The sequence below is a fragment of the Saimiri boliviensis genome, chromosome 3 (assembly GCF_048565385.1).
Source record: "Saimiri boliviensis isolate mSaiBol1 chromosome 3, mSaiBol1.pri, whole genome shotgun sequence".
NCBI classification, from domain to species: Eukaryota; Metazoa; Chordata; class Mammalia; order Primates; family Cebidae; genus Saimiri; species Saimiri boliviensis.
The window spans coordinates 51,109,215-51,133,875 of NC_133451.1; the positions used below are offsets into that span (position 1 = coordinate 51,109,215).

At 40.6% G+C, this 24,661-nt stretch overlaps 2 protein-coding genes across 7 annotated transcripts in view; both read right to left on the bottom strand.

Moving 5' to 3' along the window:
• Nucleotides 1–15,991, bottom strand: part of CLOCK (clock circadian regulator) — a 129,102-nt gene extending 113,111 nt beyond the window's left edge. For 4 of the 6 annotated variants that reach the window (XM_074396142.1, XM_074396141.1, XM_074396143.1 and 1 more), the window contains exon 1: nucleotides 15,349–15,991. The gene's annotated coding sequence lies outside the window, so the exon portion shown is untranslated. Of the gene's footprint in view, nucleotides 1–15,047; nucleotides 15,196–15,348 lie in introns of those variants that run through there. The other 2 variants (XM_074396145.1, XM_074396140.1) reach the window with 2 other exon arrangements.
• Nucleotides 15,992–24,124: 8,133 nt separating this feature from the next.
• The window catches only part of PDCL2 (phosducin like 2), a 39,546-nt gene continuing 39,009 nt past the window's right edge, over nucleotides 24,125–24,661 (bottom strand). Inside the window, exon 6 of the mRNA XM_003933612.4 lies at nucleotides 24,125–24,319. Within this exon, the coding sequence (XP_003933661.1) occupies nucleotides 24,165–24,319 (155 nt within the window). The 3' untranslated portion in view covers nucleotides 24,125–24,164. The remainder of the gene's footprint in view (nucleotides 24,320–24,661) is intronic.

Sequence of the window (24,661 nt, forward strand, 5' to 3'; positions counted from 1 at the left end):
CGAGGCGGGTGGATCACGAGGTCAAGAGATCGAGACCATCCTGGTCAACATGGTGAAACCCCATCTCTACTAAAAATACAAACAATTAGCTGGGCATGGTGGCGCGTGCCTGTAATCCCAGCTACTCAGGAGACTGAGGCAGCAGAATTGCTTGAACCCAGGAGGTGGAGGTTGCGGTGAGCCTAGATTGCGCCATTGCACTCCAGCCTGGGTAACAAGAGCAAAACTCTGTCTCAAAAAAAAAAAAAAAAAAAAAAAAAAGGAAAAGCCAAGGATGGTGGCTCACACCTGTAATCCTAGCACTTTGGAAGGCAGAGGTAGGAGGATTGCTTGAAACCAGAAATTTGAGACCCCATTTCTATAAAACATTAGCTGAGCGTGGAGGCATGTACTTTTAGTCCCTGCTACTTGGGAGGCTGAGACTGGAGGATCATTTGAGCTCAAAAGTTCAAGGTCACAGTGAGCCATGATTGTGCCACTGTACTCCAGCCTAGGTGACAGAGACCCCATCTCTCTCTCTTTTTTTTAGAGGGGAGAGGTAGGGTGGATAAAATACTCAGGAATAAACCAAGGAGATAAAAGACTTGTATTCTGAAAACCACAAAAAAACTGCTAAAAGCAATCAAAGAGAGATACAAATAAATGAAAAAACATCCCATGTTTTTAAACTCAAAGAGTTAATACTGTTAAAGTGTCCATAAGCAATCTATAGATCCAATGTAATTCCTATCAAATTCTCAGTGACATTTATTTGCAGAAATAGGAACAAAACCATCCTAAGATTCATACAGAATCTTAAGGGACCCCCAAATAGCCAAAACAATCTTGAAAAACAACAAAAAATTAGAAGACCTTATACTTTCTTATTTCAAAACACACTACAAAGCAACAGTAATCAAGACAGTGTGGTACTGACATAAATACAGAACTGTAGACCAACAGAACAGAACAGAAATACTCTTGCGCATACCACCAAATGATTTGCGACAAGGGTGCCAAGACTACCCAATGGAGAAAAAAAGTCTCTTCAACAAACGGTACTGGGAAAACTGAATATCTGCATGCCAAAGAATGAAGCCAAAATGTGAGGTTACTAATTTACTTTATGGTGACCTGAAAGTTTTGATCTCCAAATATTTTTCCAACACTTTTTAATTAAGTATTTCAGATGTATATTAAAGTATTTTTCTGGCTAGAAAGTAATTTAATCATTTCACTAACAATTTTTATGATTGTTCATAAATCCATCACAAAGTGCTTGTTTAAGGCCAGGCACAGTGGCTCATACCTGTAATCCCAGCACTTAGGTAGGCTGAAGCAGGTGGATCACCTAAGGTCAAGAATCTGAGACCAGCCTGGCCAACATGAAACCCCACCTCTAATAATAACATAAAAATTAGCCAGGCCTTCAGTCCAATCACCTGGGAAAAAAAAAAAAAAGGAATAAAAAAAATTAGCCAGACATGGTGGCATATGCTTATAATCCCAGCTAACGTGAGAGGCTGAGGCAGGAGAATCGTTTGAACCTGGGAGGCAGAGGTTGCAGGGAGCCAAGATTGCGCCACTACACTCCAGCCTGGGCAAATGGGTGAGACTCCATCTCAAAAAAGTAAATATAAAGTGCTTGTTTAAGATGTAGGAAGAGTGGATACCTGTTTACTAAACTCAAGACACACTCCAAAACTTTTGCTTTTCAGTAAACCCTTGATGTTTTCCTTTAAACGTTAAAACATTAATATAGAAAGCATTAATATATAAAATATTAGTACATAAAGAACACAATAGTAATAAAATGTTTTGTACATTTGTTTGCCATTCAATCTAGGTTATACTACTCTACGATTACCAGCACTGAAGTAATAATTATAGTTTGTAATACACAGTGAGCCAAATGGGGCATCAGTGGAACAATACCAAACTTGAAACGAGTGCTTATTCTACTCTCAACTATCACCAAGCCAATCTTCTTCAAAGTCTTCCAAAGAACTAAGAGGGAGAGAACATTTTCAAACTCATTCTAAAACGCCAGCATTATCCTGATATCAAAACCAGACAAAAATACCACACACACACACAAAAAAAAAAAATTACAGCAATAAACCTAATGAATATTGATTTGTTTTAGTCTTAAAGAAAATACTAGCAAACCAAATTCAACAGGACACAGCCCATGGTATTTTTGTTAAAGCAGCCAAAACTAAGATATCTATTCTATCCCCACATGTTCACAGACTCTAATCCCCTATGCCTTGATTTGGTTTTCTCTACAGTACAAATACCCATCTAGCACATATTTAACTCACTAATTTCTCATCTGGTTTCTTCAGTTAGAACGCAAGCTCCTCGAAGGCAGGGCTTTTACATCTCCTTTGTTCCCCAGCAAATAGAACAGTACCTGGCACAGAACAGATGCTCAATAAGTACTTGCTGAATGAACAAGATAAAGACCACCATTTATGGTATACTACCTGCTGAGAAAAATTAAAGGCCTAAGTGAATGGAGAGGTATATGTGTTCAAGGATCAAAAGACTCAATGTTGCTAAGATACCAATTTTCTTTTATCTATAGAGTAAATACAACCCTAAACAAAATCTCAGCTGCCTTTTTTGTATAAAGTGACAATTTTTTTTTTTTCAGACAGTCTTGCTGTATCATCTAAGCTGGAGTCCAGCAGCAAAATCGATGGCTCACTGTAGCCTCAACTTCCTGGGCTCAAGCAATCCTCCCATCTCAGCCTCCCGAGTAGCTGGGAGCACAAGCACACACCACCACATCTGGCTACTTTTTCTTCTATTTCTTTGGAGAGCCAAAGGCCTCATTATATTGCCACTACACTCCAACCTGGGCAATACAGCAAGACCCCATAACAGTATATAATTTTTTTTTTTCTGTTTCTTGATTGTGATGGTTACAGTAATGTTTAGGTTTGTCAAAACCCAATCTGCATACTTAAATTGGGCAAATTTTAACATACATACATTATACTCCAATAAAAATCAATTTTAAAAAATATGCTACATCAAAAACTGAAATCCAACAACAAAATACCTAACGAACACTACATAAAAGAGCTCATAAATATTAAGTGTTCTGCACACCTTTAAAAATAACAGGGGCCAGGTACAGTGGCTCATGCCTGTAATCCTAGTACCCTGGGGGGCCAAAGTGGGAGAATCATTGAGCCCAGGAGTTCAAAACCAGCCTGGGGAACAAAGACAGATTTTATCTCTGCAATAATAACAGGAAATTGTACTTAGGTAAAATGAACTAGTTTGAAAAAGGCCAAACTAGTTTGAAGCAGGCCAATATTCTTCCTAAGAACAACTTAAAAAGATAAATGAATAATTAAAATTATATTTTTAAAGGTAGTGAAGAGCTGTGGGAAAGAAGGTCAAAAATTCCAGAGATGGGGAGAATCTTTTTTTTTTTTTTTTTTAAGACGGAGTCTTGCTCTGTCGCCCAGGCTGGAGTGCAGTGGCACGATCTCGGCTCACTGCAACCTCTGCCTCAGAGATGGGGAGAATCTTTTCCAGCGTCTGTCTTTTCCCTGTGAGTATTTCCTAATTACGGCTTGGGCTAGAGGCTGAAAATTAGGGCCTGACCTGTGTAAAATACTGTTGTTGAGGAACACAGAAGCCAGGATAGCTTTTGGTGTTCACATAGGGCTGGTAGAACAAAACTAGGAGACTAATTCTCCCAATAAGTTTCACACAGGGACCTCAAGCTTAAGGGTGATATCTCCCCTCAGCATATTTGCTGAATTTTAAAACTGTGTTGGTTTTACCCAGGCTACAAAGTTAACTGAAAAATTTTAAAAAGCAAAGTGAAATTTCCCACCTTTGACACTGCTAAAAGGACAGTATCAACAGGGTTTGAAATGAAAGTCTTAAAAGATAACACCTGGAAAAATAAGGATAACAAACTACTAAAATAGCAAGTCTGCTTCCACACAATTTAAGATGATGGACTCCTGATATGGGTTGGATGTTTGTCCCCTCCAAATCTCATGCTGAAATGTAAACGTAATTCCCAGTGTGGGAAGTGGGGCCCAGTAAGAGGCAACTGGATCATGTGGGCAGATCCCTCATGAATGGTTTAGTACCATCTCCTTGGTGATAAGTGAGTTCACAAGATATGGTTGTTGAAAAGTCTATAAGCAGATGCCAGCACCATGCTTACTGTATACCTTGCAGAACTGTAAGCCAATTAAACCTCTTTTCTTTATAAATTACCCAGTCTCAAGTATTTTCTTTTATAGTAATGAAAACAGACTAATATAGCTCTCTAGCCTATATGCATAGAAGATGAACCTCCCCTTCCCCCACCTCTCTCCCAGCCCAGCAAAATGTACCATTATCTGGTAATGCTTAATTTTTTTTTACTACACAATGAACTGGCATTCAATCAAAAATTATGAAACACAAACAAAACAATCAACAGACTTGACCTAACTGACATTTACAGAACACTCCACCCAACAACAAAACACACATTTTCTTTTCTTTTTTTTTTAAATTTTTTCTTTTCTCTTTTTTTTTATTGCATTTTAGGTTTTGGGGTACATGTGAAGAACATGCAAGATTGTTGCATAGGTACACTCGTGGCAGTGTGATTTGCTGCCTTCTTCCCCATCACCTATATCTGGCATTTCTCCCCATGCTCTCTCTCCCCACCTCCCCATCCCCCCGTCCCTCCCCCATTTCCCCCCAACAGACCCCAGTGTGTAGTGCTCCCCTCCCTGTGTCCATGTGTTCTCATTGTTCAACACTCGCCTGTGAGTGAGAACATGCGGAAAACACACATTTTCAACTGCACATGAAGAATACATGACAGAATATATTCTAGGCCATAAAATAAATCCAAATAAATTTAAAATTATCTCATTACAATGGAATTAAATTAAAAATAACAATGATCTCTGGAAAATACTTGAATATTTGAAAACTATATAACACACTTATAAATTAATAAACTACAGACGCAATAAGACATCAGAAATTATAACATTCTGAATGGAATGAAAAAGAAATGATAATATATAAAAAATTGGAAACAGTCAGGAATGGTGGTTCACATCTGTAATCCCAGCTCTCTGGGAGTCCAAGGAAAGAGTATTGCTTAAACTAACTCAGGAGTTCAAGACCAATGTGGGCAACAGTGACATCCTTATCTCCAGAAAAAATTTTAATAAACTGGCTAGGTACAGTGGCTTACACCTGTAATTCTAGCACTTTGGGAGGCTGAGGCAAGTGGAGTGTTTGAGCTCAAGTCCAAGACCAGCCTGGGCAACACAGTGAAACCCTGTCTCTACAAAAAATACAATTAGCCAGGCATGATGGCACACGCCTGTAGTCCCGGAACTTAGGAGGCTGTAGTGGGAGGATCTCTCAAGCTCGAGAAATTGAGGCTGTGGTGAGCTGTCATTGTGCCACTGCACTCAAGTCTGGGCAACAGAGTGCAACATAGTCTCAAAAAAAATAAAAATAAAAATAAAAAATTAGCCAGGCATGGTGGCACATGCCTGCACTCCCAGCTACTCAGGAGGCTGAGGTGGGAGGATCAATTAAGCCAGGGAGGTAAAGGCTGCAGTGGGCCATGATCATAGCACTGTACTGTAATCTGAGCAGCAGTGAGACCTTGTCTCAAAAAACAAATAAATAAATTATAAACAATTAAAGGGAAGTATATAGCATGCTTACATTAGAAAAGAAAAAAGGTCACAAATCAATGACCTCACCTTCTATCTTAAGAAAGTAGAAAAAGAAAACAAATTAAACCCAAAGTAAGCTGAAGAAAGAAAATAAAGATTAGGGCAGAAATAAGAAAATCTACAGGCAGTCAGTTAAACTAAAAGTTAACTTTTCAAGAACCTCAATAAAATTAATAAACTGCTAGTCAGACTGATCAGGGAAAAGGGGAACAGAGATAAATATTGGGAACAATATTAAATTTCTACAGGTTATACAGATAGTAGATTATTACACTTTCTACAGATATTAAAAGAACAGTAATAGAGTATTACAAGCAACTTTTTTGCCAAAAATGCAACAAGTTAGATGAAATGGGTAAGTTCCTTGGAAAAATTACCAGGCATGTGAAGAGACAGAACAATACAATCGTATGACCAATAACCAACAGAAAAACAAACAAGATAAACAGACCAATAGATGATGCAGATATTGGAAAAGACAAGCATTGAAATAACTATAATTAGCATGTTCAAGAGAACTGAAGTCTATTACAAGTCTTTAAAATAAGATCAAAGGAATACTCTAGAACTCAAAATTATAATGTAAAATTAAAAACACAAAGGATTAGTTTGGACAAAAGAGAAGACAGTTTTAGCATACTGGAAGGCAGGTCAATAGAAAATATCCAAACAAAGAAAAAAAATGCAACATGTGAAACACAATAATTAAGTTTAATATATGGATAATTAGGACCCAAAAAGAAAAAAGGAGAAGTAATATATGAAAAGGCGATAACAGAACTTTCCAGAACTAAAAGGCAACCAGCTACAGATTCAAATAACTCTATAAACATAAAGCAACAAAGAAAACCACATGTGAACACATAAACATAAAGTGACAAAGAAAACCACGTAATAGTCAAAGTGCTTTAAAAATAAGACAGAGTTGGCCAGGCACGGTGGCTCAAGCCTGTAATCCCAGCACTTTGGGAGGCCGAGGCGGGTGGATCACGAGGTGAAGAGATCGAGACCATCCTGGTCAACATGGTGAAACCCCGTCTCTACTAAAAATACAAAAAAATCAGCTGGGCATGGTGGCGCGTGCCTGTAATCCCAGCTACTCAGGAGGCTGAGGTAGGAGAATTGCCTGAATCCAGGAGGCGGAGGTTACGGTGAGCCGAGATTGCGCCACTGCACTCCAGCCTGGGTAATAAAAGCAAAACACTGTCTCAAAAAAAAAAAAAAAAGACAGAGTCTTAAAAGTAGCCAAAGAAAAACAAAAGACACATTACCCTCAGCAAGAATATAGCTAATACATTACCTTCAGTAAGACTGGTAGCTGACTTCAACAAAAAGAAAGGAAGCCAGAAAGCAACCAAACATTCTTAACATGTTGAAAGAAAATAACTACCAACTTAGAACTTTATATCCAGTGAAAACACACTTCAGGCCAGGCATGGTGGCTCATGCCTGTAATCCTAGCACTTGGGAGGCCAACGTGGGCAGATCACTGGAGACCATGAGTTTGGAGACTGGCATGGCCAACATGGTGAAATCCCGTCTCTACTAAAAATATAAAAAAATTTAGTTGGGCATGGTAGCACATGCCTGTAATCCCAGTTACTCAGGAGGCTGTGGCATGAGAATAATTTGAACCTGGGAGGCAGAAGTTGCAGTGAGCCGAGATTGTGCCACTGCACTCCAGCCTGGGCAACAGAACGACACTCTATCTCAAAAAAACAAAACAAAACAAAACACAAACCACTTCAAAAAAAGTGAAATTGCCATGCATGCTGACTCACACCTATAACCCAGCACTTTGGGAGGCCAAAGTGGGAGGATCTCTTAGGCTCAGCAGTTCAAGAACAGCCTGGGCAACATGACAAGACCCTGTCTTTACAAAAAATTAAAACATTAGCTGGACAATGTGACACGTGCCTGTGGTTCCAGCTACTGAGGAGACTGAGATGGAAGGATTGCCTGAGCCCAAAAGGTTGAGGCTACATTAGCCATGTTGATACCACTACACTCTAGCCTGGGTGACAAAGTGAGACCTTGTCTCACAAAAAAAAAAAAAAAAAAAAAAAAAACCAAGGTGAAATTGACATATTTTCAGAGAAACGAAATTAGAAAAAATCACTGATAGTAGGTAGGCCAGTATCAAAATGCATAATATAGGGAAGTGACAGTATTATTCTAAAAACTGAAAACAACTTCAGAGTCCAACAGAAGATTGATAAGTAAATTATTACACAGAGACAAGAATGTTACTACCTACTAAAAATAATCACACAGCAGAAAAATACTGACATGAAAATATGTTGATTCACTGGACTTTATGTTTTTTGTTTTTTTTTGAGACAAAGTCTCAGTCTGTCACCCAGACTGGAGTGCAATGGTGCAATCTCAGCTCACTGCAACCTGTGCCTCCCGGGTTCAAGTGATTCTCCTGCCTCAGCCTCCCAAGTAGCTGAGATTACAGGTGTCTCTAATTTTTGTATTTTCAGTAGAGATGGGGTTTCACCATGTTGGTCAGGCTGGTTTCAAATTCTAGACCTCAGCTAATCCACCTGCTTCAGCCACCCAAAATGCTGGGATTACAGGTGTGAGCCACAGCACCTAGCTGATAATTCACTATTAAGTGAGCAGAACAGCTTGCACTACAGTAAACCACAGTGAACTACATTATGAGCCCATAACATCATATAAGTACATATAATTATATAATGGCTAAACAAAATGTAGGAAGCAGACAGATAATATAGAAGATTAACAATAGCACTCTTGGTGGTAGGATCTCGAATGAAATTTTTTCTTTTTTTTCTTTTTTTTTGAGACTGAGCCTCTATCACCCAGGCTGGAGTGTAGTGGCATGATCTCTGCTCACTGTAACCTCTGCCTCCTGGGTTCAATTGATTCTCCTGCCTCAGCCCCCCAAGTAGCTAGGATTACAGGCACCTTCCACCATGCCTGGCTAATTTTTATATTTTTGGTAGAGACGGGGTTTCATCATGTTTGCCAGGCTGGTCTCGAACTCCTGACCTCAAGTGATCTACCCACCTCAGCCTTCCAAAGTGCTGGGATTACAGGCATGAGCCACTACACCCAACCTAAAATGTAATCTATGCTTTCTTAGTGTTTCCCAAATTTTCTACATTAGGGATGTGCTACTTTTATAACTAGCGGGAAGAGGGGAGAGGAGGGGAGAGGAGGGTGAAACTTTATTGGTATAAGCCCATTTGTGTTTTTAAATTTTTTTTTAATACAAAAACTTGCCAACATGAATCAACCTGAACTTTCATTTTCCACTGTTTGGACCTTGAGAGCTTGTTTGGCGGTTCTAGCAGGGTAGCACAGCTACTCTTAATACCCTTAACTGAAGACCATACCTCCTCTATTGGGGTTGGTCGTCCTCTTCAACGGGGCACGCAGCCTAGAAAGGGACCCACATGGAGTACTGAAGGACGCACATGGAGTGGTGAGGGAGGAAGGGGACACCTGCCAAACCAGCCAGATCAGCCAAATCAACCCTGGTGATCAATGGGGTAACGTCACAGCCAGACTGCCCTCACATCCCATTTTCCACTTTTTGGGATTAGAATTAAAAATGTAAATATCTGAATGTGGATTCTTTGAAAAAGAAACTTTTTGACTTAATATTTGTCATTATTGATGTAAAAATGAAAATGTTTCTGAAAAATGAAAAGTGAATTATATCCAAAACACCATACTTTGAGACAAAGTAATTCATAAAATTTCATTTTTCACAAGTGATTTCTTTCTGTAGACTTCTAAGACTTAAAATTAACAGAATTACAACTCTGTGAAATACAAAACTAAAGTAATAACTCAAAGTTGAGGCTATGAGAATGAGTTTAAATAATTTAACATTTGCATAATCAAAAAAAGGAGAAAAACAGGAATCTCTTTATCCATCTATTTCACACAAGTTACACCTAACAGGGCTTTTAACAAATGGCCGTAAAGCAGCGTGTAAATATAAATGCTATTATGTAATTATAGACAATTAGTAATAATTATATTGCTCTGACACTTGAGTGTTCTATAAATAACTCATACAACTCCATCTAGAATTTTTGATTCAGAAAAGGAGAAAATGCAACAGCCACTGGTGTAACGCCTAAAAGAAACTTGAAAAATATTTTACTTTATGCGTCTGTAAAAAACTATAAGGAAATAAACATTAAAAGGCGGTTTTGCTACAGTGTGGAACTTTGACTTTTCCCCTACAGTGTTGTTTTATTAAAATAGTCACAGCAAATAAGCATTTTGACACAGCACTAGAAGTAACAATGTGGGGAAGAGGTGACAAAATACGTGCTTTAAGAATGGGATAGGAGGAAACAATTTTCCTTTAACACTGGCTGACACATCTGATGGTAGACAACAGTTAACTGATAGGTTTTAATTTCCTAATTTTTCTAGTAATCCAGAAATCTAAAGATTAAAGAGATTACATTATAATTATCAAATAATACATCAAATGGTTCTTTCCAGTGGGAAACCTTAAAAATTTTTAAAAAAAAAAAAAACTGTTAAAATAGCTATCAGTCTCACAGATGCCTGCTAAAAGAATGTAACTCCTTACATTATCAAGAGCTAAGATCTGGGCTGTTTCCTTTCTTAACTAATTAAAAAGTTGAGATACATATTCTCCCTCAAAACCCCATGCCTCTCCCACCCTTCCCCCAAAAATAAACCAGCCAGAAATAGGATCACCCTTACAAATCTTGTACGCAGTTTTCTTCTAAAATCTGTCATTTTCTACCTTGTTTTATAATGTCTATGATTTTCAGCTGGGCATGGTGGCTCATGCCTGTAATACCAGCACTTTGGGAGGCCAAGGTAGGCGATAACCTGAGTTCAGGAGTTCAAGACCAGCCTGGCCAACATGGAGAAACACCATTTCTACTAAAATTACAAAAATTGGCTGGGCATGGTGGCAGGCACCTGTAATCCTAGCTACTCTCAGGAGGCTGAGGCAGGAGAATCACTTGAACCAGAGAGGCGGAGGTTGCAGTGAGCCGAGATCATGCCACTGCACTCCAGCCTGGGTGACACAGCTAGACTCTGTCTCAAATAATAAGAAAAATAATGTCTATGTTCTTTTAATCATACTAGATTTCCAAACCACTAAAGGCAGGGTCAATTATATTGCATCTTTCTAGGTATCTCCCATAGTATACTAAATAGTCTTGATCAATAATCTGAACTTTTTGCAAACTCTATCAGCTAAAAAGAATTAAGGTTTGGTAATTCTTTGTAACCTGGTTTAAAACAAACAAACCTCTAACTATTAGAGAAGCAGGGGGGTGGATGGAGGAGAGGGGAGTGTATACTAGTTGTTTGCTGTCAGCTAAGCACAAGCCAGACCAAAGAACCTTTTCTCTCCTTTCTCCTTCAAAAGCTAAATTTTATCCAAGTCAGTATCAGTGTCCCTTTGTTAAGGACAGTCTGCTTAACAGGAGCTGATGATGCTGGTGTAATTTAGGAGGAGGCTTTCATAGTAGTCTGCAAGCAAGTACAAAAGGAAAAAAATCAAAGTTTATCTCATAGACTACTGATCAGGTCAAACGCCAAAGAAAACTCTAAAACTTGAACTGTTAAAAAAGAGTCCTATAAAATTCATGGAATCCAAGCATTTTTGGGGTTTAGTTTTGTTTAAAACAGGTGTCACCCTGTCACCAAGGCTGGTCTTAGAACTGCTGGGTTCAAGTGACCCTTCCACCTCAGCCTCTCAAGTAGCTCGGACTACGGGGCGCTCCACCACATCTGGCTAATTAAAAAAAAAAAAAAATTTGAGCAAAGAGGTCTCACTCTGTTGCCCAAGCTGGTCCTGAACTCCTGAGATCGAGCCATTCTCCCACCTCGACCTCTCAAAGTTTACACTGAATTCGATCTATACCAGATAAAACTCACATCAGTATGACCTCCCTGTAAACTCTGCAAATGCTTCCATAACAACTGGCTCCCACTAGTGAAAAGATGAGTATGACTTACGATGCATATCAGATGTTAGGCTTTCTGACATGCTCCAAGTAATGTCCCTGACTTGTAGGTAATAGCAGAGCCCATACTAGAGGCAAATGGCAGAGCAGATGATCATTCAAGACAACTTGGTTTTCAAGACTGAAAACGACCTATTTGCAAATACAAGGGAAAAGATCTAGAAGATCATACAGTGCTGTTAACAGTGATACCCTTCAGTCAAGGGTATACAAGTAGCTGTGCTCCCCAGATTCCTCTGGGGAGGAATGTGAGCTAGAAGTGGAAGTATGTAAAGGGGTTGTCACTTATTATATATACATTGTATTGTTTTAACATTTTACAACTATCAATTTATTTCTGTAATTTTAAAAATAAGAGTCTCAGCTTCCTGGGAGGTTGAGGGAGGAGAACTGCTTGAACTCGGGAGGCGGAGGCTGCAGTGAGCCGAAATCGAGATCGTTCCACTGCACTTCAGCCTGACAACAGAGTGAGACTCCATCTCAAAAAAAAAAGATTTTGAAATGTAATTCCACTTTTTAAAAAGACTGAATGGACCCACATGGAATTCAAATAAAAAACAGGTGCCACTTTGCAGAAGTCTATTAGAAAAACCAACATATCAAACAAATAATATAAGTATCTTATCTTGCAAGACAAAAGGGAATACTGGTAATATTACAAAAATGCCCACAGCAACTGCAACCCGTTACTCACTATTCACCACTTTGATTATACAGTACTAGTCACCAGTGCGAGTTTGTGGGTTCCCTTCCAAAATTACATCTCATCTAACAACTGCCTGTGCAGTCTTAACCTCATTAAAAAGGTTTACAACAATCCAGTCCTAAAAAAAATGTTGATTTTGCACCAACAGAACACTTTTATTTTTTCATAAAAAACTACACACGCCAGGCGTGGTGGCTCAAGCCTGTAATCCCAGCACTTTGGGAGGCCGAGGCGGGTGGATCATGAGGTCAAGAGATCGAGACCATCCTGGTCAACATGGTGAAACCCCGTCTCTACTAAAAATACAAAAAATTAGCTGGGCATGGTGGCACATGCCTGTAATCCCAGCTCCTCAGGAGGCTGAGGCAGAATTGCCTGAACCCAGGAGGCGGAGGTTGCGGTGAGCCGAGATCGTGCCATTGCACTCCAGCCTGGGTAACAAGAGCGAAACTCCGTCTCAAAAAAAAAAAAAAAAAAACTACACACACACACACACACACACACACACACACACACAAAATATATTTCACTGGGGTTCATGTTTTATTTCCTCAAAAGAAAGAAAAGTTTCCCAGCCTGAAAAGCAAACTAACCTGGACAATCAAGTCTACTAGCATTTTAAGGGAATGTTCATATCCTCCAATTGTTTGTCATGAAACTTTGGGGTTAAGTAAAATTTTATACACCTATGACTCCTGAAAAGCAGAGAAGAGGGAAATACCAACTACACTCTCAAAGCAGCATAATCCAGCCACCATGCCAAATGTAAACAGTCATTATATATTTTAGAGAGGTGAGATACAACTAAACATCTTTAAAAGATAAATGTGTAAGATCTTGGCATCTTAAAAATTAAAGTGTAATAGCCATAAAATATATCCCAAACTTTAGGTGATTTTCCTAAAAAATATTAAAAACAATCACATTGAAAATGACCCAAATCACCATAAATTAGCCAACAAAAATCACATAAATTATTTGGGGGAGGAGGATTTTTGTTCAATCCAGTTTATGGGTCCATAATGGACACAAGATTTGAAAACATGAAGACATACACATCGTACATCTCATTTCCCACCATTCTCTTAGACTATTTCTCTCTCTCCCCCATTGTTGTTAGTTTTCTAGATCCTCCCAGAATTTCTTTATATAAAGAGCAAACATAAATTTGTATTACACCTCGCCCTTAAAACATAACACACTATTCACAATGTACTACTACACTTTGCTTTTTTCATTCCTAACAAATTTTTGAGATCTTTCCATGTTAGAACACAGAAAGCTTCCTCATTCTTTTTTCATAACTGATTATGCCTAGCTCTAGCACGTTTTCAGTCTGCTTTCTTCAGGCGAACCTTTAAAGACATTCTATTTAGGCAACCACTTAACTCTTGAATTAATTTCTTTCCCCCAAGATTTGAAAACAACCAGAATTGAGGTGTCCCAAGAGCTAAGTTTCAGAGAAAGCAATTCATTATCTAAATTGCAATCTTTTAAGAATGTTTATCTTCAAACAGGTAAAGGGGAATACTGCACAATTTTCTCCTCTAATCACTTAAAGACAAACCAGAATGCAATCTTCACAGCGAAATTACCTTTGATTTGGGGGAATCAGGGTTATAGTCAAATCAACAACGACTGTAAAAGTTTCTTTACTTGTGCTTTTCTTCTAGTGTAAAAATTTTTTATTTTTTAAAGAAAGCTAAAAAGCCTTAAAGTCGTATAGCATGGCATTCTAATTGCATGAAACCACAACCTGATTTGATCTTTCATCTGCTAGGTCAGAGACTGAGACTTTTATCTTGCAGAATTAGGCTCAGCTACCATCAACAAAATGACTTTTACACAGCGACACTTTCAAAGAATATAAACTCTGCGGCGCTGCGTGTAGGAAATTACACTCCAGGGGCCAGAACGCCAGGGCCAACTCCAGAAAATCCAGCTTCACCGGCGGAAAGAAATCTACAAACGCCAGCTGCAGTGACTGGGAGCGGGAAGCGCGGGTGCAGGGAAGAAGAGAAACCGAGCGCCTCGCCGCCAACCCTCGAACCCGCGCGGTCGCTGGAGTCAGACGCTCCGAGCCGCGCGCTGCCCAGGGACGGAACCCCGGAACCACGACCACTAACGGAACCAGCCCGCGGGCGGCAACGGCTGCCGCTCGGACTGCGGACCGCGACGCGAAGGCCGGGCGCCGGGAGGGCGGGGGTTCCCCGGAGGAGCTGGCCGCCCCGGCGCCCCATTGGGCGCCGCTCCAAACGTGCCCGAGTGGTGACAGGAATAAAGTGGGTCACAAGGCCTAGCGGGTCCCCAGCGAAAGCTTTCTCGGCACCCAGTCCCTGGCATTCCCCGCCTCCCAGCTGCTGAAATGGGCCGCAGCTCTGGGCGCCCTCAAGCCACCCTGCCCCGCCATGCACCCCAATCCCGCCCCTGCCCCGCAGGTAACCCCAGCTGCCCCAGAGGGCCTCTTAGACAGGGCGGGCCTCCGCCCCAAGTCCCGGGAAAAGACACGCTAGAATGAGACGCCAAACTTGGGCTTCAGCTCCCGCCTTCCCCACCGTTGGCCGCCGCCCCCCGGCCCCACACACACCGCCCCCCGCTCCCTCCCCTTCCCCGCGCCCTCACCTTGTGGCTTGCGGCAGCTCCGGCTTCTTCCCTCCCCCACCCAGGTCTCCCGCTGCGGTGACTCGGAACCACTACCCTGCCTGTGTGCAGGAGGCGCCGCGGCTCCCACCTCCAGCAGCACCTGGGGCTGTGAGTGGCGCCCCCCACCAACCCCCCCCAAAAAATTCGCCGCTACTGTGGCCCACTCCTCCTCCCCCTCCCTTCCCTTCCCTTCCTCCACCGGCTGGGAGCGCGCATGCGCCGCCAAGGAAGCCAACCGGCGGACGGCGGGCCCCGGGCCCACCCGGCGGGCGCCACTCACCGGGAGCGCTCGCGGCGGCGGCCAGATTTCCTTCGCGCTCTCGCTCTCCGGGGCTTCCTTTTTTAAACCGGCAGCCGCAGGCCGAGTCGGTGATTGCGCCCCCTCCCGGCGCATGCGTCGTCAGCGACCCCGCGGGCTCCGACAGCCGGCGGAGGCTCTGCGCTCGCCCCTCCCCTCACTCTCCCTTTCCCCGGCGCGGCTCGATGCGCATGCGACTTGCCCCGTTAGGCAGCGCGGAGCCGCGCCAGGGGATCCCGGACGCCCGAGAAGACTCCCGCTCCCTTGGGCTGAAACCTGGCTTTGCAGGCGCCCGGTTCCCTGCCCCGGCCGAGCAGGGCGCCGGTTACTAGAAAGCCGGGGAGGCGGGGCCTGGTTGGGTGGAGGGCGCGGCCGGCCGGCGGAGCGCTAGCCTCAGGTCTTGGAGGCTCTTTGGCTTTCACCCCGTTTGCCGGGGGCAAGGAGGAGGAGGAGGAAGAGCTTCCTGCCGGATGAGGGATCCGGAGGCCAGAAAGGGAACCCGCTCTCCCTTCCAAAGCAAAACACTGCCGACGCCAGGTTACATTTTTCGGGTGTTGGCAGGAGACATTTTCCCCCAGTGGCATCACTCGCGTTTTCTCTCCTGGTGCTGGGAGAGAAGAGTTGCGAAGGCGCCTGGACCGCCTGTGACATCCTCTCCCATCTACTGGAGCAGCGCGGCTTGGGTTGCTTCTTATTGGTGGGTGGGCTTGGGAGACCGGGCATGCGCCCTGGGCCGGAGGAGGGACGCGAAAGGAGGTCAGGATGTATTTGCTCATTTGGAGATTTTCCTCTGGCCTTTGATTAAAAACCAAGTGGCAGTATAATGGAAGATGGGGAATGAAGCATGGGAAATAAACCAGGACCCTAATTTGCATGGATTTCCTCATTGGAACAACGTGTGACTACTACTTATCTTGAGGAAATTACTTGCCTTGATGCGTTAAGGTATCCTTGGTCCACAGGAGAAAGCACATTTCAGCGCTTCTACTGGAAAGAAGATCTTTACAGTCTTAATTCCTAGTATTTCCTATGTTTTAATGAATGTCCTTTGGATTTGAAGTAGAAGCCATCTTGTTTCAAAAAATACACTTTACTGTTTTGCTGTAAAATCCTCCCTTTAAGGGAACATTCATCTCAGTAAATATTTTCAATTCTTGCTGTATGTTCAGGGCAAAAGAACATCAAACTGAGGCACTTATTCAGATCCCTGTTCCTTCACCTGAGGATTTTTCTGTCAGGAGTGGGAAAACATGACTTGTTAATTTACTCCATCATACAGCAGAAGAGATTCTGGTTGACATTTTTGCCTCTTCAGCATTCATTTCCTATTCTGATAATTTCCTTTGAAGAACTATCCTTTATCCACTCTCAGTCCATTTGGTCTGAGCAGGACACAGAGGGAAAGCATATTTGGGTTTTAATCCTCTGTTGTAAACTACAGTTCCTAAGAAGGGTGTTACCTCTTTATCAGTGGGTTTAAACGTGGGAGAACGGAGACCTGGAGCCGTCTTTCCACACGTGAATTCTAAGAAAGCAACATGGACAAAAAGCAGATTTGAAGACAGAGGTTTGGCTTAAAGACATGTTTGAGGCCCTGAAACCAATGTGGATTAGATTCCTCTGAAAATTTCAGTTAAACCACTCAGTAAATTCTTGCATCTGTTTTATTGCTTAAACCAGTGAGAAGTTTTCTTTCACATGGAATCAAGAGTCCTGGCTGACAAGAGGTAGGTAGCAAGACAGGAGGCAAAGTTAATAATACCGATAAGGTAGGTTGCAGCCAGACAAGAGAGGGTTTGAATGCTTTCCCTAGGATAGAGGCTTGAATTTTATTCTAGAGACACTGATTTCTCCTTACATTCCCCATCATCTAGAACATATATCTTTAAAAAATTTCTTTGCCCTTTTTAATGATTTCACTGTCCTCTCAGTCACCAGGATCAAACCATGTCCATCTTTGACTCCTCCCTCTCTCACTGTTTATTTACCAAGACCTATTGATAATCCCCCATTTTTCTGCTCAGTCCTCTTTCACTGCTTGAATATTTCCCATGGTTCAGTTCACAGCTTCTCCTTTCTCCCCACAGTCTCTCCAAGAAAAAATAAAATGTATTGGTTATTTCTTTTTCTTTTTCTTTCTTTTTTTTTTTTTGAGATAAAGTCTCTTCTGTTGCCAGCTTGGGTACAGTCTCATGATCCCAGCACACTGCAACATCTGCCTCCCAGATTCAAGAAATTCTTCTGCCTCAGCCTTCCAAGTAGCTGTGATTACAGATGCCTACCACCACACCCAGCTAAATTTTGTATTTTTAGTAGAGACAGTGTTCCACTATGTTGGCCATGCTCGTCTTGAACTCCTGGCTTGAAGTGATCCACCCATCTCAGCCACCAAAGTGCTGGGATTAAAGCGCAAGCCACTGTGCCTGGCCTGTATTGGATATTTCCAATAGCTTTTCCAACTTCCATATCTCACATTTCCATAAAACAAAAATCCTGATTCATAGTTTCATAGATCCTAAATCTATATTCCGTAGCCTTAAACATAATTTCAGATGTTCTGTTCACTTCTTGTGAACCTTGCTGTCATTTACACTGAGTATTTCCAACTCCTCTGTCAACTGATTTCCCCCAGTTGGTAGGCAATGTAGCATAGTGGTTAAGAGTACAGAATCAGGAACTAAACTGCCTGAATTTAAATAATAGCTTCACCTCTAATATCTGCATGATTTGAGCAAGTTAGTTCTCTGTAATTTCCTCATCTGCAAAATGGGATCATTACAATCCTGTCTCATAGCATAATTGAGACTGTGTGTGTGTGTGTGTGTGTGTGTGTGTGTGTGTGTAATTTTATCTAGTACATAAGAAATTCCATAGAAATATTGGCTATTCTTGTCAATGAGATTCCTTTTTGGGTAATTTTCATGTCTCTTACTCTAATTCTTGCCCTAACTTCTATGTCCCATCAGTCACAAAGTTGTATCTATTCTTTCCTAATAGCTTTCTCATCCATTCATTGACATTCCTAGTTTTACTACCATAATTTAAAGTGAATTGGAGAAGAGGAAGCTTTAAAATATTCTTAATAGGGACTAAAGGTTAAGTATTTTGTTAAAGCTTGCATAGTTTATTCAGTTACTCATATTCTTTCTAGTCCCTTTAAAACAGAACTTCAAAACCCTGCCTCATAGTTGAAGTAGTATTATAGACTTTGTGGTCAAAACTCTTGGCTTAAATTCTGACTAATGCTGAGAGAGAGTGAGCATGTCAAGTAATTCCTCTGAGCTTCAGGTACTTATCTGTAAGTTACAAGAATAAGCATTTCAGAGAACTGTGATGATCAAAGGTAAATTAAGCTGCTATGTAAAAGTTAGGTGGTGATGATGGTGGTTGTAGACCTTTACTATTTCTTGTTGGAACCCTAGGAATAGTTGAAATGACTCACAGATTTTTAACTCCAGCCTTCACTTCTCCCTTGGGCTCTATACACACATGTCCAGTTATCTACCTGATGTCTCTTCTTCTGTATCACATATATTTTGGATGCCCCCTTCAATCTGTTATCCAGAGAGCAGCCAAATTATTTTGAAAATAAAAATGAATTCATTTTATTTTCTTCAAAAACTCTTTTTATCATTTTCCATTACATACAAATTCCTAATTATGGCCACAATAACCTGTTTGATCTGGCCCTTCCCTTCCTCTCCATATCTTACTATTTTTGCTGCCTTTCAGTTCCTTGCTAATTTCTCTGTGCTCTCAGGCTTTAATGCATACTGTGCCCTTGCCTGGACTCCTCCTACCTTTTCTCATGACTGGCTCCTTCTCAGCCTTCATATCTCAAAGATCTAACTACAAGGAGGTCTCCTTCCTGTCCCCCACCACAAAGTATCCACAGTTATTCTCTTTTGTTGTGTTCAGTTACCCTCATAATACCTACAAGTTTAAATTATGTATGTATTTGTTTGGCATTTGTTTTCTTATTAACTATTTTCCGTACCACCACATGGTAAACTCCAGAAGGGCAAGAACCATGTGTTTTCTTTGCCACTGTATGTGTAGCATCCATTTTAATGCCAGAGGTGAGCTGGTGAGCTGGGTACAGTGGCACATACCTGTAGTTCCAGCTGAGGTGGGAGGATTGCTTGAGCCCAGGAGTTCAGGTATAGCCTGGGCAACATAGCAAGAACCCATCACTAAAATAAATTATTAACATTTAAAAATAAAAACCAAGCCAGGTGTGATGGCTCACACCTGTAATCCCAGCACTTTGGGAGGCCAAGGCAGGTGGATCACTTGAGGTCAGGAGTTCAAGACCAGCCTGGCCAACATAGTGAAACCCCATCTCTACTAAAAGTACAAAAACATTGGCTGAGTGTAGTGGTGCACATCTGTAGCCCTAGCTACCTGGGAGGCTAAGGCAAAAGAATCACTTGAACTTGGGAGGCGGAGGCTGCAGTGAGCCCTGGTTGCACTGCTGCACTCCAACCTGGGTGACACAGTGAGTCAGTCTCAAAACAAAACAAAACAAAACAACACCAATGCTTGAGGTGAATGAATGATATAATGAAGGAATGAAATGCCAGAAAGAAGATTTTTAGGATCATCTTTATTCTAAATTATGACTGCAGGCAGATTATTGTCAAGGGGTAGCCTTAGTAATGTGCTTGAAAATACAAAGGAGAAACAAACTAAAATCAGTTAGTGAAATATGTGACTAATACTGTTCTAGTGATTGAATACTTGAGAACCCACAAGAATAGATACAGCTGCTACCGTATAAGAAGATGCTGATTGAAATCTAAAATAGGGAACAAGAGCATGAAGTACCTCACCTTCTAAAGAGCTGCCAGCTTTTGCGGTTAGATACCCACTCTTTCACCCAAGGATAAAAGTTGAACAAAAAGAGATCTACCATATGCAAAACCTGCAACTCTCTACCCTCAGACCATATAAGCCCAACACTTGGGAAGAGGAAAAACACCTGAGAGAATCGCTAAAGCCAGGTTCCTGGGAAATGTTATGGCTTTTCTTTTCCTTTTTATGCCTCACCCTACCCCAAGTGAACGAGGCTCCAACAGAATCAGCTAGGTGACTGTGAGAGAAGGAAAGTGGTATCTCATTCACTAGCAAACTTGTTGATACTGCCTTGTACCTACATGAAACAGGAGTTGGAGAAATAGCTGACCAGAGAGTGGGCTGAAATAAAGCAATCTACAACGTTTACCATTTGACATAGCAAGGATACCAAAGATGTGTAAGTTTCTCATGGGTCATTTCATGCTGTGTAGAAAGTGCTGTCCAGGTTTGAACCATCTTGACACCAAGGGGGAAAGAAATTCTAGCAGCAAGAGGCTGGATTTACTTCTGGGAGAGGAAACCAAGAGAGTAAGTAGAGATAGAGCTACAACTGGTACATATCCCATGTTGATTGAGGGACTGTGTAGTTGGGAAGCTGTCTCAGAGTTTCTAGGAGAACTCAGTGTGCCCCATTAAAGAGTGAGCAAACATTTGGATGCAGTATTCATTGTACAGTTAAGGGAAATTTATCCCTTTTATCTCTATTTTCTCTCCCAGTCCCAACACTAAAAGGATAGGCTCTGAAAGTGTTACTGGTAGAGGCTCATGACTGCATGTTGTCCAAGTTCTTGGCATTCTGAACAAAGAATTGGACAAAACACCCAGTAACGCAAAGAAAGAATGAAGCAACTAAAGAACGAAAGCAGGAGTTTATTGACAACGAAAGTACACTTCACAGCGTGGGAGCAGGCCCAAGTAGCGGCTCAGAATCTTCTCAGGTCCAAATACCCCCTAGAGGCTTCCCATTGGCCACTTCATTTCATGGTCACCTCACATAAATGAAGTGGTGGCTCACAATTGGTTGCCAAAAGCAACCAGTCAGGCTAAGGTAAAGTTACAAAGGTGCAAAGGGACGCTCAGCCTACAATCAGTCTGATTGGTTGCCGGCAGCCAATTTCCAATCTGCCAGGAACAAAAGGTGAGAGTTTGCAAAGGGAGTATCCTCTGGTCCTTTTGTTACTTAGGCATGGAAAGTTAGGGTTTTCCTTTAAATCTAGCCCTAGGAAGTTGGCAGGAAACAGCCCTAGGTTCCCCGCCTCCAGACCCTATTCTCCTGCCTCAAAAGGAGAGGGAAAAATTGGTTGAAAACAAACTCCACCTTCATCTTCAGAGTTCCTTAAGTCACAAGTTCAGCCAGAGAATATTTGCTTGGAACTGACATTGGAGTGTTCAACTAGATAGACTTAATAACCCACACTGTGAGATGAGTAAAAAGAAGATGCTCATGTTGTTTTTAAAGGATTTGCTGCCTAGTGCTTCTCGAATTTTAATGTGCATATCAATCACCTGGGGATCTCATTAAAATGAAAATTATGATTAAGTTAGTCTGGGATTGGGCTAGAGATTCTGCATTTCTAACAAGCTCCTTAGGAATGCTGCTGATTCTAGGACCACATTTTCACAAACAAGGCACTATAAAGTAGAGAAGGGAGATTCAATAGAGCATAGTTGGCAAGGAATAGACAAAAATATTAGGATAAAATATTAATTTTTATCCTTCAAAAAATGACTGAATCTTGGCAATTCAAAAAACTTAATTTTGTACCCCTTTGAATATTCATTCAGTAAAATGGGGAACAATATTACATATTAAATAATTTCTGTATATCCTGACAAATATTTTTACCCTAGTCAAATGAGAATATATACATGAAGCAGTGTATGGAAGTAGTGGTGACCTGTGTTGGTAGGCATCAGAATGTGCGCATGCACTTTGCTAAAGAGCGGGGCTGGAATCACAAGCAGACAGTTCTAACATGATATAATTTTATAACTTTTACAAATGTTAGTCTTCAAAACTGTTGGTGGGCAAAAACTTACTGCCACCTGGTGGCTCTAAGTTAAGACAAAAGGAAGTATCTTTTTTAAGCTCTCCTAAATACTATGAGTACTTCTTTGTTTTAACTTTAAAAAGAAAATAGATAAATATATATTTACTTTTAAAAAGACTACAGTTAGGGGGACTTTTTGCATTTGGTTTCATTTGGAGGGGAAAATAATGCATATGAACATTATTTTGATAAATATGATTATATACATTAGATGGCTTTAGAGTTACATTGTAACTTTAGAAAATGGCTCTTCCTTTCATTTCCAGGGCTGGTTTTATCCAGAATAGTAACTTATCCATCTATTTCTGAAGGGTTCAGGAATTGGATAAATAAAACTAGGTAATTACCTCTCTGACATGTGTGTGTAATGCTATAATAAAGACCACTGTTTGTGACCGCTCTGAATTTTCCTCCATCTAGTCCCAAGATGTATATTTACTATCTCAGAAGAAAGGGGTTTTCCTAATCCTTTTCAAAATTAGGTCACTTGATTTTACCTTATCTGGTGAAATAAATTCTCATTACCTTGCTCAAATGTGTATGTAACTTTCCTTCCACTTCATGGTTCTCTATAGCTTCTAAGATCCCTAAACCCCCACCAATAGCAAGAAAGAGACTTTCTTGACTCAATGTTCAATTGCCTCAATTCTTATCAATTTATTTTTGTAATCTAGGCATTTAAACTTAGTCTAGATTCTCTCACAAATATCAGTGAACATCCATAATGAGAATTGTGGGTAATGAATTTTAAAAAGTAGAATAAAATCTGTCACGGTACTCTTATATGCTGGATTTACCAACCTTTCCTCTAAAAGTGATGTTCATTATTATGCCAAGAGGAAATATCCTATAGGCCTTCTGCAGTGGACTAATGCATCTTTTCTCATGATGAATTCTTCTGTGATTACTATTAAAATATAGATCATCCTATGATATATTTTTCTCACCTCTCCTCAGGATTTAGAAACTTATATGGCATAGTGTTCTAATAATTCTAGAGTTTAACTATTACTGAGAATACTTAGTAATTTTCTAACTTAATAGTAACTACTCACAACAATAATAATGAATGGAGATGTTTTTAATGTATTTTTCATAATGTATTAATTGCATTGTGCTATTAAGTGGTTAATTTTTTAATAGGTAAGAGATTTCAAAAAAAAAGCATTATGGTCATAAATTTAAAACTTTTTACTTAAGTCTCTGGACTTTAAAATGTGTTGAACTTAAAAAATTTTCATGGTTTTCTATCATTGCTTTAATTCATAGTTCTCTTTGGAAGTGAGTAAGCAAGAAAAGGCCTTGTAATATTTGTGTTTTTGTCCAACATGGGTTAGAAAAAGCATAAACCACAGAAAAATATTAAGGACTTAATACAAATTCTGTTTTTTTTTTTTTTTTTTGAGACGGAGTTTTGCTCTTGTTACCCAGGCTGGAGTGCAATGGCGTGATCTCGGCTCACCGCAACCTCCGCCTCCTGGGTTCAGGCAATTCTCCTGCCTCAGCCTCCTGAGTAGCTGGGACTAAAGGCATGTGCCACCATGCCCAGCTAATGTTTTGTATTTTTAGTAGAGACGGGGTTTCACCATGTTGACCAGGTTGGTCTCGATCTCTCGACCTTGTGATCCACCCGCCTTGGCCTCCCAAAGTGCTGGGATTACAGGCTTGAGCCACCGCGCCTGGCCTCAAATTCTGTTTTTTTTTAAGAGGCAACAATAAACATTCTGAAATGACAAATTTTTGAAATGACAAATACATCATAATTCTAATATAAAAATGAAAATAAAATAAATACATTTATAAATTTTCTGATCTCTAATTATAAAAGAGGTCATAAGTAAAACATTTAGTACACATACACTTTAAAAGCTGTTTATTGAATATTTCTCTCTATATGTTATCATTATCACTGTTGGAGCTATTACTGTCATCATGAATAGAAGTGTTTTTAATTGAAGATACCATCATATCTACAATGTCTTTTTTGGGGTTTTCTTCCAAATCAGTCTGTATTGCTCCAACTTCTGCTAGCTTCCATTCAAGTTCTGTAATAAATAACCCATCATTAAGTCAGTTAAAAATCTTCGAAAAATGAAGAATTTTTCATCTATATGAAACAGGACTTGACTGTTAGTAATATTACCATGGAAATGATGATCTATTTATTTATAGTTTTTTGGGTTTTTTTTTTTTTTTTTTTTTTTTGAGACAAACTCTTACTCTCTCACCTAGGCTAGAGTGCAGTGGCACAATCTTGGCTCACTGCAACCTCCACCTCCTAGGTTCAAGTGATTCTCGTGCCTCAGCCTCCCAAATAGCTGCAATTACACTATACCCAGATAATTTTTGTATTTTTTCAGTAGAATCAGGGTTTCACCATGCTGGCC